General features: G+C 39.3%; 1 protein-coding gene across 1 annotated transcript in view; it reads left to right on the top strand.

Annotated features, from left to right (window-relative positions):
• The window catches only part of CNTNAP2 (contactin associated protein 2), a 1193181-nt gene that overhangs the window by 1000432 nt on the left and 177053 nt on the right, over positions 1-15696 (top strand). Inside the window, exon 15 of the mRNA XM_072853401.1 lies at positions 8456-8583. Coding sequence (XP_072709502.1) covers positions 8456-8583 — 128 coding nt within the window. The remainder of the gene's footprint in view (positions 1-8455; positions 8584-15696) is intronic.

Genomic DNA, 15696 nt, shown 5'->3' with positions numbered 1-15696 from the left:
GAGATCAGTTACAGCATAGTAGGATTCCTAGATTCCGTTCTTAAAATATTTTAAAATATCTTGGTATAGAAATGAGAAAAATTAACAGTCAAGAAGAGGAGTTGCTGGACCCCAAAAGAAGAGGAGCCCGAAATTTCTTTTTTTTCTGGGAACACTGAAGAAATGAAGTTTGTAAGAGCAGTTGCCCTGCTTGAAGGAGAGGCCTTCTGTCTCCACTGTTTTGTTGGAAGAAGACTATGAGCAAATACTCAGCAAAGGGAGATTTTCCCCGGAAATTGATCCATATTGTTCAAAAGAAAGCTGAGCCCAGTTTGCTGTCTCCATTATTCACCTTTTGCTGTGGTTATTCAGTTTCTCACAAACTCCTATTTGAGAGGAAAGTCGGGAAGTCCTTTCAGGCAAGAGCCCTGTAGAACCAGTCTAGACTATCGCAATCTTCTTCCTGGTGGATTCTTTAAATGAGACATATTTCTCACTAATTTCTCAATGTATCTCACTTCATATCTCTAGCGCACATGGAATCAGTAAGTGCATGATAGCGTTAGCATATCTTCTGGCCTTCAGGGTTCCTTCTGAGTTGCCAGAGGTTTCTGTGTCTCATCTCTTGCCAAGCAGAGAAAAGGGAAGAAATGGAGCAGGCTTCCTGTCAACTCAGAAACTCTCACCAAACTGCTTGCATGAATTCTGTGGTGATACAGTTTCAGCATCAGGCATCTTAAAGTGTTCAGCTCAATCCCATATGCCTGGTCATACTGGAAAGTGTTGTTTAGACACTCTGCCTTTGGAAGACTCGTGGTGTTTTAAGTTTTTTGTAAAAAAAAGATCAATATGTTATTAACTTTTTAAAAAAATAGGCATTTTATTAGCAAATTGCTGAATTATATACTGTATAGCTTATCAAGTATTCATTTTCTGATCACTATTAAAGCATATAATCCTCATAAGGATGTTTATAATGATTCAAATTAACCTGCATTTAATTAAGAAGGTTGGTGTTACGGGATTACAAGATTTGAGAGGTGTCCAAAGCAAATTTATCTCCTAATGTAATTTTAAAGTTTTTTCATCTTAAAGGTCGGGGAGGGATAGACTGTATGAAGTGAGAAAGGAGACCTAAGTCTCAATCCCAGAAAAAAGTGTGAATTAAACATATATTTGCATGGCTAATTTAAACTGGTTTCTTCTTCAAAGAAGGTTTGAAGTTCCTGCAAGTGACTTAAGTCACATATGCTAAATGCAAATGCCAGTGTTTCTTTTGTACAGTTCATTGTCATTGAGGGTATCTAAAATTTGTTCATCATTCTTTGGGTGTGACTATTTGTGAATATGATGCTTGTGTATTAAGGTAATTTAATCTAATCTATTCAGTCTTTTATAATTTCTAAACAAGGATTACTGCTGCATTATCGGCCTCATGTCTTTGGTATAATTTATCTTAATTAAGAGACATCAAAGGATGGGTTTGTTTATATTAGTAATTAGGGTGGTGGGATTAGATGGTCTTTCATCGTATTGTTTAGATTTTGAGGAGGTGAGTGCTTTCAAAAATAAAAATTTTTTTGAGTGCTCTCAAAAATAAAAATAAAAATCCAGGCTGCTTCCCTGTTTTACTTGTGCATTTTCCACTGAAACAAACCCCTTGCAAGCCCTTGTTTGCACGTAGCTGATAGTTGCACCTACACATAAGGTTTGCTTACCCAACCAAAACACCTGTTACATTGTAGTTAAGTGCATGTTGCTAAAAGTTGGTGGCACTTTCTCATGTTTTTTTACCAGGGTGCTAGAGAAGAAGCTTAACTGCCTTAAGATCAGTCTTAATGGTAAGAGTTCAAACTTCTCCTTCTTTTGCTGTTAGGAATATGAGAACAATATATTTCATAGGACCTCAGCCCGTCCAATGACAGTGTGGAAAAAAAGGTGAATTGAGTTATGACTCTCCATCAGTTTATATGATCCGGTATAGTAATGAGAAATTTTCCATAATACCCCTTGGCAGCCGGATCAAGGGTGAGTCACTAGCTCCAACTTAACTTGTAAGGGTATCTGAGGTGACAAGACAAGTGGGAAAGGGACAAGAGAGCTATAAGAATCCCTGGGAACAGCAAATTCAAATGGAAATAAAAGTTTTCGGCCTAGAGTATATTGTTGGCAGTTTACAATTCCTAAGAAGGGCAGAGCCCTGGGAACATGGTGCATCTAAAAGTATGGCTTTTGTCCTGCATAGTCTGTTCATAAAAAAGTTAACTAAATTTTATCAAAACATTTCAAAAGTTAGCTAGTTCTGCTTTAATCCTCGCTTTTGTTTGGCCTGTTTTTAATCCTGTTAATTAGAGCTTGCATATTTCCAAGTAACTTGCTTCCAGATTATTAAGGCTGCTGCCAAAATTGTATTGTTCATTAAATTCTCTGTAATATTAGCTCTTCTTAGCAGTTCTAATATAAATAAAATTCTTGCCAGATATTTTTGGAAGAGAGAAAACAGTAATACTTGGCACGTCTACACCCTTCACAATGTTTTTTACAGACATTCATTTGCAGATATTAGCTGAACTAAACCGCTTTATACCTCTCTCAGATAGATTATGGAAATTCAGGGATTACAGCAGAGGTGCTTGCATAGTAGAAAGCTGGGTCTTATGAGAGATGGACAATCATATAGCTTTGAAATGGGAATACTTGGGAGTTTGTATTCTTCAAACCACTGCTAATGATTAAATAATATGTGTTTAACACTCGTCGTGGTTTAACACCAGCTGGCAACTGAGCACCACACAGCCGCTCATTCACTCCTGTCACAGTGGGATGGGGGAGAGAATCGGAAAAGTGAGAAAACTTGTGGGTTGAGATAAAGACAGTTTAATAAGTAAAGCAAAAGCCACGCACACAAGGAAAGCAAAATAAGGAATTCATTCACTACTTCCCATCAGCAGGCAGATCAGCATCCATCTCCAAGAAAGCAGGCTCCATCATGCGTAATGGTTACTTGGGAAGACAAAACACCGTAACTCCAAACGCCCCCCCCTTCCTTCTTCTTTCCCCAGCTTTATATGCTGAGCATGACGCCATATGGTATGGGATATCCCTTTGGTCAGTTGGGGTCAGCTGTCCCAGTTGTTTCCCCTCCCAGCTTCTTGTGCAGCCCCAGCCTACTCGCTGGTGGGGTGGGGTGAGAAGCAGAAAAGGCCTTGACTCTGTGTAAGCACTGCTCAGCAATAACAAGAACATCCCTGTATCATCAACACTGCTTCTAGCACAAATCCAAACCATAGCCCCATACTAGCTTCTTATGAAGAACATTAACTCTACCCCAGCCAAAACCAGCGCATTCTCCACCCCTTATTCCATACCATGTGCCTCATGCTCAGGTCCCACAACTGTCCAATACATCCTCATTAACTACCACCCCTCTTCCCATCCTTTGATACAATACACAGATATCATTCCCTTAGTCTATCTGACCACCCCTATGAAATGCCCATAAGATGTCCACAAAACGTCCATTGATTTCATTTAGCCCATGACTTTGGGCTCCATCTCTTATGGTGGTCACTCAGGACAGGAGAGGTAGCGTGTTGTGTGGAGTTACTGGGCACCAAAGCCAGCTCAGGTCGGGTCACTGCTGCACTTGCACTGCTTCTTGTAAGGCTTGTCCTCCATTGCTTCAGGTGGTTCCTGCTATAGTAATTCCTATAACTTGCAACTCAGATCATGGGTTACAATAATTTAAAGCTATATCCATTACAATCTCCACCCCTGGTCCCTTTGGACCAGATCATAGGGTTTAGCATTGCAATGAACTCCTCCCCTTGCCCCTGCTCTGGCTTGGACTTATCCGCAGACTGCAGTCCCTTAGGGGTGTACCTGTTCCAAGTGGAGCCTTATCTATGAGCCACATGAGTCTCTCCAGAGGTATACCTGCTGCGGCATAGACATAACCACAGCCACAGACCCTTTGAGATGTACCTGCTCTGGCATGGGCTTATCCATGGCCACAGATGCTTCAGGGTGTCCTGCTCCCACATGGACTCATCCACAGGTCACAGTTCCTTCAACTCGAGTTCACACTGGAGTTCCAACCTGTCCACTACAGCAGCACAGAAACAGCAGCGATGCCCTGGCCATCTGCCAGCCCAGGCACACAGCCATTGCTGTTATCAGAATGTTCCCAGGCACAGCAGAGTAAGATGATAAGCAGTACAGCAGCACAGCAAGCAGCAAAAGCAAAAAGCAGCCAGTAACGAGCCCTAGACTCTAATACACAGTAAGGCAAGCAAGCCCCATGGCAAGCACAGGAGCCTGCTGATTAATAGCTAAACAGCAATAACAGCTATAAATTCTATCTATCTAGCACATTCCAATCAAATCTGTCGTTATCTCGAACCCTTCGAGCCCCACGTTGGATGCCAAAAAGGACTGTCATGGTTTAACCCCAGCTGGCAACTAAGCACCACGCAGCCGCTCGCTCACTCCCCCCCCCGGTGGGATGGGGGAGAGAATCAGAAGAGCAAAAGTAAGAAAACTCATGGGTTGAGATAAAGACAGTTTAATAGGGAAAGCAAAAGCCGCGCACACAAACAAAGCAAAGCAAGGAATTCCTTCACTACTTCCCATGGGCAGGCAGGTGTTCAGCCATCTCCAGGAAAGCAGGGCTCCATCACACGTAGTGGTTACTTGGGAAGACAAATGCCATCACTCTGAACGTCCCCCCTTCCTTCTTCTTCCCCCAGCTGTATATGCTGAGCATGACGCCATATGGTATGGGATATCCCTTTGGTCAGTTGGGGTCAGCTGTCCCAGCTGTGCCCCCTCTCAGCTTCTTGTGCACCCCCAGCCTACTCGCTGGTGGGGTGGGGTGAGAAGCAGAAAAGTGCTTGTCTCTGTGTAAGCACTGCTCAGCAGGAATGAAAATGTCCCTGTGTTATCAACACTGTTCCCAGCACAAATCCAAACCATAGCCCCATACTAGCTACTATGAAGAAAATTAACTCTACCCCAGCCAAAACCAGCACACACTGCAGTTTCAATCCAGTAGGTGTTTTATTTGTATTCTCAAAACAATTCCAGTTCCTCAGCTCATGTAACCATATCTTTTAAATTTAAGTCCGTTCCTACCTGTAGTATGTTCTTTATGTGTTTTCCTGTGTAGGATTGGACTGATAATTAAGTGATGTCTAACAAAATTGGAGGAAATAAATTACCCCAGGAGCAGAAGTCTGGTTGTATGAAATGATTATATAAACAAATTAATAGTGATACAGAATCTTATCATTACTTTGACTATGTCATTTGCTGATATATGCATAATGCATTTCTTTTTTACATACCACAGAATGCTTATAAAGAGTAAGTAGATGATCATAATCAAAACAATGATAAATCTTACACTAATATCTGCTGCTTTCATTCAAAGGCACCCTGAAGCACTTTGCAGACTGTTATATATAGGAAAAGAAATTAGAAATAGAAAATTACACTGAGATTTCATCAATATCTCCTGGTAATAATTACAGGATTTGATCAGATTCATTCATCTCCCATTTGGCTATTAATAGGAATATGACACACTCTGAATTCAATCTTTATTCTCTTAAGGGAATTTTCTTTGGTGAGGAAAAACTTCAGAGACTTTCTCCACCCTCTTAATGTGCAAAGTCTTTAAATACCGGCAGAAGCATTATCACTTGCAGGAATTGAGTGTTCCAGCTGTGATTATTTCTAAATGTGTAGTACAAAGTCAAGCATTTTAATCAGTCTTTGGTTTATAACTTTTTTGACTTTGTCAGCGCTGATTAGCATGTCCAGAGGAACTACAAGTACCTTAGAAAAGCATAACAGAGCCACTCAGTCTCTTGAGTGTGTTTGTCCTTTTGGTGCACGCGTGGGCCAAAAGCTATCATTATCCCTTTTTTGTTAAGAGCAAACAAACTACGCAGGTTCTGCTGGTGAAAAGACAACACAGTTCTCTCAACTCTTAGTCCAGTTCTCCCAGCCCTCAATAGCTCCTGTGCAGAGGAGAATGCATTTCCTACAACCATGAGACAAGTAAGCGGTTGTCAGAAAAAAAGGCTGTTCCTGAAAAGAACTCTAACTTTTGGATTTATTGTCATGGCAACAGCTTTAAAGTGACCATATCACTAAATGCATAAATAAAATATTAAAATGAGTGGAAACAGTAAAGAGGGAGAAAATCATTACTGCTCCTTTTTATTTGCTTCAAAGGAGGTGAAAGCTATTGGTGACAGGAGAAGGGCTGCCCTTTGACATCCTTATTTGGAGCTGAAATATTAGCTCTTTTTGTGAGAGGGGAAGGAAAGAAGAGAAATGCCAATAGTTTTCTTTTTACCGCTCTTTGAAGAATTCTTTATTTTAAATAGACACGTCCATCTTTAAAGCATTCTTTGAAAGAGTAGCAATCAGTAGAGAAAGCCAGTCTCAGAGGAAAATCTCAGAAAGAGAGAAGTGATGACCTACATTTATCCTCTATTAGAAGGGAGTGGGTCCCATGGATACAAGTCTTTAGCAGAGATGGAAGATTAGGTCTACATACCTGGCTTTGTTATTCACCCTTTTCTTTCTTAAAGGGAAAGTCCTTTAATCTCACTTTTCTTATATCGCCTGTCTCCAAATTGATGAATACGATACCTTTGTAAAGGGCATTGCAATCTGTGGCTGAAAAGCGGTGTGCTACAGCCTAGCACAATCTGCAGAAGCAGCCTGTGAGGGTTACTCCTCTCCATTTTCCTTCCTCTCTAGCAGTCCCCTGTAGCAGCCTTACCAACATAGCACCCGGTATAGCTGTGTCCAACTGGAGACGGTTAATGATCTCCGCAATGCAAAGGGCCCACGGAGAAAGGCAAGTGCTCTGAAGGGGAAGAACATACAGATTAAGGAAAACAGTCATCTACTGTTTGAAGAACTCTAGTAATTAAATCTCTAATTACGCTGTTCATCACAGAGAACAGACAGGAGTTCCAATGAACTGTTGTTCGAAAATGTGATGGTTATTTTCTTAATTACTTCAGTTGTGCTTCTTTTAAAAAGAATGTTTTGCCTTCCATCTCTTCAGAAGGACCCAGTGAGGATGATGACTGGAGATGTTACTGGAAAATACTGCTGTGCACTGGAAGACTCCGAGCATTACCACAGATCATGCACATCCCTGCTGTGCTTCCCCGTTGTTAGCAATCTAATGAGTCAGATCATGGAGTCATCTGAGTTAGAGATGAAAAAGACTTTCAGTTTTCTTAAAACCTTACCAGTTCCCAGTTATACTCATACTGTGCACTTCAGTAACTTCTCCAGATCCTGAATTCATCCTTCATCCTATGGTATTTTTGAACAAAGGAATTGATTTTTAGATTAAAAAGTTGCTTACTTTAGATACTCAATTACATGGCAAGGTACAGCTAAAAAGAAAGAGGAAAAATAAAAAGATAGAGAAATAGATGGATTTATTTTGCTTCCTCTTAATTTCTTTTGTGTCAAAAAGTATAGTCCTAACACTATATATAGTGCATTTTTTCCTGTGTGGATAGTTTGGGCCTTCCATGTGTTTATGTCAGGGAAAAAAAAAAAAAAAAAAGAAAAAGCACCTGAGAGATAAGGTACCTAATTAAATTTGGTTTATTTTATTTTCTGTTTGGAAGAAACAGCACTCAACATGCCAGCTGGATTCAGCTCTGGAAATGATACAGGAAAAATGTTGTAACTGTGCATAGTGATTTGGCCTAGGCGTGAAAAAGGCACGAGGTTACTCACAGCAGTTGAAATGAGGAGCTTTTAGAGATGACTATAAATTGAATTTTAGTGATCTTGCTAACTAAAATGGGGTTTGAGCTGCATACTTGTGGTTGGATTAACAAGTTTAGATTTTTTGGACTTAGGCACTTAGTGTTAGAAAAGACAGGACTAAGATGACAAGCCTTTTCAGATAATTAGACTTCAATTTCTCTTTTTTAATATAATAGTAAAAATGTTAAATATAAAAGAAGCACTGTTTCCTTGGTATGCAGAGGTTTTATTGTTAGGATAATAACTGGCAGCAACTAGAGCAAAAAGGATACACTTCTAGGAAGCATTAGGATTTTTTTCCGTCTCAGAAGACATCAGCAAGGAGATCAACAGCAAAGTGTTACCCACTGGAATGGAGCTGGTCAGTCTGGAAAGCAGGAAGACCCACACAAGCCCAGCTGAGTCCAGGACTGGCCACAAAGCAAGCTGCTACTCTGTGTTCCTGGGTGACAGTAGCTGCTATCCATCTGTTTTCCAGTAAACGGGCAGCATTATTGCTCAAACTGATGTTGTTTGAGACAGGTTTTTAGGCAGTAACACTGTACCGGTGTAATTATTACATACCTATTCTTTTGGTGCTTAGTTCATTGGACAATAATAATGATCAAGGAAATTATTGTTATATATTTCACAATTGCTTTATTTTTCTCTCTCTGTAATTCAGGAGAAAGGACACTGGGATGTTGTCATACAAAGAGCACCTACCAGTGAGTCAGGTAGTGGTTGGAGACGTTGACCGGCCTGGGTCTGAAGCCAAGATATCTGTGGGTCCTGTGCGTTGTCAAGGAGATCGTAAGTTATCTGGTTTTCTTCCACTTACTCCTGGGTAGAAAGCAAACTAAATTGGAAATCGGTAACTTTGTAGACACCCCATGCAAATTTAGAGAAGTGGCTGTCTACTCAGACTTTTTTCTGTGAAAGCATGATGTGATTTGGGAAATTTTGTCTATGAAACTGCACATATAATGGCTCATCTTTGCATTTAAAATATTGATATTTGTCTTTATTTTATGGTAAATGTGGCAACTTTGATTATTCAGCTAAGTTTATGTAGATATAAGCAGTAATACAGATTGCATAAGAACATCTCTCAGCATCTGTGCTTCTGTTGAGTGCTCTTGTCAGTGTCATTATCATTGCTATGCATATCACTGTAAACTGTATTTACGGGATATAAATAGTAGCATGATGGCAAAACCTATGGCTGTAAACTCTGTTTACAGGTGTATGAAGTTTGACAAGATTTTTATCAAGTGTTAACCGTATCAGGGCTAGATGTTTCCAGGTAAAGCATTGGGAGTTTTTTGTAGTAGTCTCTGATTTCCAGGCTGAGTGCTGATAGGAGGTGTACATCCTCCAGTTTGATCAGCAGGTGATAGAGTAAATCAATATAATGGATAAATTTCCACTTCACACACACACAAAAGTTGGGATGCATTTAGGAGGACTGTATTCTTCCTTCAATCTATTTTATATTTCAGAAGGTGAAATTCACCACCGAAGGCAGAACAACTGCTTTGTCAGTCACACTTCAAAAACTTAAACTCTATGCAGTTGGCACACATGTTAAACTTGTCCTCTGCATTTGAAGGCCATTCTGTTACAAGAAAGGTTGCCTGATTTAATTTACAATAACTAATATTTGCATGGTCTATAAGGAATACAAAATCCATCCTGAGATGCTGGTAAAGAGTACTATAAGTCAGGCTATGAGATTGCAGTGATGTAGAAATATTGAATGGTTGGGCATAGTACATGGAAGTTGAACAACCTGGTTCTAACCAGCATCTAACATGGCATGACAGGGATGAGTACGGTTTATCCTCCGTCCTCTGCCCCTTTACAGCTACATGCTTTTCCATCTGCATGTTTCCAAGTACTTTACCAAGGAGGTCAGTATCATTATCCCTGCCTTAAGCTAAAGTAATTAATCCCAACTGACAGGAAATCACGTACTCAGAGTCATCCAGCAGGACAAGTACAAAAGGGAGTTTTCTGGGTCCCAGTCCGGTGCCTCAAAACCTTAGGCCATTGCTCAGTGATACAACTGAATGTGGTTAGTCTCTTCTTCTGTTCGTGATCTTTCTGGGTTGCGCAAATGATCCCTCCAGCTCTTGTTAATGAATTTGATGCCTAACGAGCAGAAACAAATATCATGGGATGTTTGCAAACTTTCACATTGCCTATTTGGTGCTTGTTATTTATGGTGTTTGACTAATCACAGGTCAGTTTGTGTTTGTTTCTTTCTGAGCTATGTTTGACAAACATTTTCGTAATAGGCTCTTACAACTGATGACTAAGAAATAACGAATAGCATTTTTCTTGCACCTGTATTCCTCATATCCTGAATCTGAGTGCTGCTAGAAATATCAGTCTCTAAAGTGTGAGCCATTTCTAAATATTAGTACAAATGAAACCTCATTTGAGCAGACAGTAGCCTTTATTAGAGTGTAACTGAGTGACACAGCCATTTGGGAAACTGAACAGGTGTATTCCTAACATCCTGATTAATTGCATTTTCTGTTTGAACCTTACAGATATGATTTGTAGTTTTAAAAAAAACTTTGCCTATGAATAAATTTGAATTTACTTCCATGACCATATATTATTGTGAAAAAAATGGTATAAGTTTTCTCACAGGAGATAATACAAACCCCAGTCCTTTGCAGTTAGTAAAAGCTCCCATTTTATATTCCGAGTGCATTTACTATGCATTCTCCTTCGTATTCTTTCTTGACTGTATACAACAGCTGCTGTACCCCAGACCAGTACTGGCTCACCATGGATTAGAGCTTGTGGAAAACAAGGTTTCTGTCCTGGGGAAAATTCCAAGATTTCAACATGTGCTTTTGTTCCAAAGGGAAGAGAGATCCAAAGTGCTGAATTTGTGGAAAGGGATTTAAAAAAAAAAATTAATCCATTTTTTGTATATTACATGCATCAAAACCAACATTATTAATACTAAAGATGTTGAGTCTTTTGTCACAGCACAGGAAGTTCAGTTGCATGTGTGTTCTATGTAGTTATCATTGTATAATTTTTGAAGGTGGTAAATGAAACTCAGTTAGAGGTATGAAGACTGGCAAAGACATACATATTTTTGGTCTGCTTGGAAGGAAGGTGGAAAAGGTAAGAATGCGTAACTAGTCAAATACAAATTTACCTATTTAGAAGGATTTCTCATTGTGGTTGTAGAGCCTGCCAGTACTGTGACAACTTACCTCATATTGCCCTGAGGGTTGTCCATGGCATGTGATGTATCAACCGATGGTCCAGTGATATTTTGCAGCACGTGAAGGGCCAGACTTACAGTATAATTTGCCACACACTTCATAGCTACTTCTATGTAACATCTAGAGACACTGACATGTCACCTAGGCCCAGTCACAGCTGTACCTGAGAGCTGTAAGAGTACGGCAGAGTTGCTGGCCTTTGCAGTCCATAAGAATAGACAGCTGAAAGCTTGCTATTCGAGGCAAGGAGGATTAAAGAAAGCAAAGACATGTCTTGTCTCATGCAGTTCCCTTCCTCCCATACCCATCAAATTCTTAAAGAATCAACTAATCACTTGGGCCCACAACAATTAACCATTCCTACACTATTGACTGACCGAAGTAAATCTGAAAATCCTTCATCTCAGTGCCATTTGCTTGACACAAACTAAGGAACATTAGGAATGTAGTGCACTTATTGCAGAATTGTAATTGTTCTCCTGTTGCAAAAATCGCTAGATTCTTCTTTCAGAAATATAGATTTTATTTTGGTCCCACAAATGACAATTTCATTTTTCTATTCCTCTGATTTATGACCTGATTAAGGCTGCTCTGGGCAAGCTCGGATGGTGGCTATTTGTTGGAAATAAAATCAGAAAACGTGGCCATGCATGATTATCCATCTTTGTGTTCCAGAGTACTTTTCATATTTAACTGCACCTCACAAAACACTATTTGCATCCTGAAAAGTAGTCAGGAAAAAGGACCTTTATTATCCCTTTAAAAATCTGCTTAAGCTGCCATGTTCTACCAAAATGATGAAGATTCATCTGGTCATTGTGGCAAAAATCCCATAAATCTTGCCTGGGGCCTGTCTTGTACCTTGGATAAAATATCCAGGATGTCTCTTTTCCATTTGCTATTTTAGTGTTGAGGAATGCTTTCTAAATATTTCATTATTTTTCTAAGTGGTGACCTACCAGGAGAGCACACTTACCCAATTTTATGGAGAACAGGTGCATAACCAGGATATGGATTTGGTGGGGTTGTTGGCATTATATTGCATCCAAAGATCGAACAAGGATTTTGAGCAAATGTCAAGTCTATCCAGGCTTAAAGCAAAGCTGTCCGTCCTGGCCACTGCTATATAAGCATTGTACTTACAGAATGGCAACGGCAGTTTATCAGCGGATTCTCAAAATTCTCTAAGCTGAACTGGAATGAAAAATGGAACCAGGAAGAACATGTATCTATGTGAATTTGACGTTCACCAGTCCTGAGACTCCATAGTAATATTGGATAAGGAAACTACTCTTGTTTTTCTGAAGTGAATGTGTTCAGTGCAGGATCTAGAAAAAAGGGCCAACGTAGAACCACTAATTCATCAGCTTTACTCTTCAAGTATCTTTGAGACACTGATTAAAATCCCTTCACAGACCTATTACAGTTGTACTAATACTCATGCAATAGCACCTGGACTCCTCAGCACCGCTGCATTTGGCCTTGTCCAAACCAGTAATATAAAGACCTTGTCTATCTCTTTATGTTATTGCACTGTAATGCAAAGGGGCATCTTGATCCTTCTCCCTTTAGAGAAGGACACAAGTATGTTGGGGTTTTTTTATCTGTCTAAGCTGAGCCTGAGGTGGTAGATCAAGGCTACAAAAATGGATCTGGTAGTTTCTTCTGAAACCAAACTGAAGAGCTTAGCTTACTATGTTGGGGCTATTGCTACAGAGATTTCATCAATAATCGTATTGAATGAAAATTACTTTTGTGACTTTTGGCACCTTTTTGAGACTTTCTTTTCATTTCCCTTAGGAAAATACTAGTGTTCTCAAAGCTCCTGTGTTTCTAACCTGCTAAGAGTATCCTTTTCCCAAGGATTTTGATTCGAGTCTGCTCTTTATAAGCCCAGAGGGGAACAGACTGACTATTCTGCTCTAGATTTGCGTTTCTCCTTGAGTCTGTTTTCCTTTTGTCCCATTTCCGCTATAGCAAATACAGAATTTAAGGGGGAGATTTTTTTTACACAGCTCAGATTTATGTTTTTTCCATCTCCTCCGGTGTAGTTTTTACCCTCCCAGTAAGACTTCGATTTCTGAGCCATGAATCATTTTTCGTGTTTTACTTCTATTATCTTTAATCTTCAAAATGTGGAGGAGAAGGCAGCTGCATTGACTGTGGTTTATACCTTAAGTTCTTTTATTCAGTGATTTTGACCATGGCTCATCATTACTGCTTTCATAACTTGATGCTTTGTTTCTTTCACTTCTAAATATCGCTTTTGGCTTTACTCTTGTATTTCCTTTTAAAATGTTCCAGTAGAGTTGGCTTATTTAATCAGACAGTGGTGTGGACATGGGCATTTTTCGTGACTCTGCGTTTGTATTAAAACCACTCTATAGATACCTAAAACAGACAGCCACTGCCAGGGTCAGTGCTCACAGGCTGGTATCCTTGCTAAGGTGTGATTTTGTGTTCCTTAAGTACTTCTTATGCATCACATGTGCAGGTTGGTGACTCAGAACTGTTAGCTGTCATGAAAAATAAATTTACTGTTTCATATGCATGCTTAGTCTATTTTCATTACATTCCAAATTGAGGACACTTTCAATATCTTGAACTTGTTTTTCAATGGTACCACCTGAGTTTCAGAAAAAATAGCACTGCCTTACAGTGCAGTTTTCAGTTACACATTAAACCTATGAACAAGGTCAATATTCTAGTAGGATATGCAATGTGTTGACTCAATCAGACCAGCAGTGATGTTACTGTTACATACATAGGTAAGGTAAGCTGGAGAGTATCCCAGTAAAAAAACAATTTGAATTGGTAAAAGATCCATCTGAAATTTCAGTAGAAGTGATTTACTCCTACTGTATCTTAGACAGCATTCCAGTAATATAGTGACTTGTCTTGCAGGTTACTGGAAGTGAAAACACTGTATCAAATGAAAATTAACATCAATGATACCCCCAAAAAAGTAAATCAAACCTGAGTGCTTGCAGCTGGCCTCTTAAATGTATAATTAGATGTGAAAAATACAAAAATTTGGTTTTTGAAACTTCTGAAGCAATGATTCCACTGGAAGCTTGTGTGATGGGATTACACATCTGAAATTTAGGCAATTCCCATTTGAGGTTTAATTACTTATCTGCTAGTCAGGTTAGAAAACTAACCAAAATCTCTAGATTTTTCTACATTTCCCTATTTTTTGCTTGTATTGCTAGATATATCTACATACATTTATTTTTTATGAATTTCTTATGACTTTCCAATCAATTGTGAGAAGTTCAGTAGGGTAAATACAGGACGAAACTCGATCCATCTGTGAGTTTAACTTTTTTCCCCAGTAACTGTAGCCGCCTTTAGTAAACATAAAAATTTGTCTGCTGAATTTCCACAGTTCTTAGCCCAGCATGTCTTTATCTGTTGCACTGGATTGTACATTGTGCAATTCAAGTGGAATACAAATTCATCCAAAGAACATCAGGACATTGTGCTCGCTGTTTATCACAGTCATTCCAATGCTACCAGCAAAACAGGAGAAAGAAAAGTTTCCTTTCAATAAAAGCAGCCTGACAACCAAGAAGTACTATTTCAGACTCATTTGATTTTTTCAGTGGATTTTGTTGAAGGTGATAAAATAAGAGTGTTCACTTACAATTTGTTTAGGGATCATCCAGTTCAGTTAATCAAATTGCTGTGATCATTCTTCATGTGCAGTTGCTTTCTCAGAGACCCAAGAGAAAAGAACAACCCACTAGGTCATCCTTCTAAAAATTGCTAAGTAAACAAATCCACTCTTTTACAGTTGTTTAATATCTGATTTAAATAATGTCATTTCCCATAGCTAAGTCTATCTCTTTCTCTTCACCTTTAACTCTGTTTCATACTGCATAATTTGCTTTTATTGTCAAGTTTAACTAGAATTTATTTTAGTATTTGTGCGGAAATGTTTTCAACAGCCAGCAGTGCTGGAATGCCCTCCTGCAGGGCCTTTATGTTTCTGAGAGAACTCTTCCTTTTCTCACCTCCCAGGAAATCTCAGACCGTGACCATTTGTTTCATACAAGTATAGGCCATTTCTGGCCATGTGAATAAAACTTTGCCTGTCCTGAAAATAGGAGCTGAAAAGCCTCCATTGTTCACATGAATTTAGGGCATTTCTCTCTCACGCTGAAATATGCAGAGATTTAAAGGTGGACATAGGATAGAGTATGTCCTCTCGTGGCTTCTGTTACACAGGTTCTCATATCCTTCCTAAGCACCAGAGTGCTCCAAGTGCTGGCTTTTTGGCTGGTAGTTTTGTCATCCTTTTTCATTTGCAACCAATTCTCAGAAGCACTATAATTACATTCAGAAGTGATTCTCTGATGTCGTAAATCAGAAACCTTTGAGTTTAATTTATAACTTACTGTTATATAAGTTTTCAACAAGATAAGCTCTACCTTAGATGATCCATGGTGGACAGTACCAAGATGAGAAGACCTAATGTCTCTGGAATTGGAAATCAGCTTGGAATTGTCTTGAGGTTTGGGGGGTGAGGGGTGGTAGGCAGTGTGAACTGCATTGGAACTTGTATGGCTGAAATTATTTAAGTTCCAAATATATTTTCTTTCTTCATAATACTTAATCTCAGCTAATCATTCTAGATACTTTGCTCCTACTCCTTTGCGTTTGTACAACA

This window comes from Ciconia boyciana, chromosome 2 (assembly GCF_034638445.1).
Source record: "Ciconia boyciana chromosome 2, ASM3463844v1, whole genome shotgun sequence".
In the NCBI taxonomy this organism is placed as follows: Eukaryota; Metazoa; Chordata; class Aves; order Ciconiiformes; family Ciconiidae; genus Ciconia; species Ciconia boyciana.
This window is presented reverse-complemented; position numbering and strand designations above follow the sequence as displayed.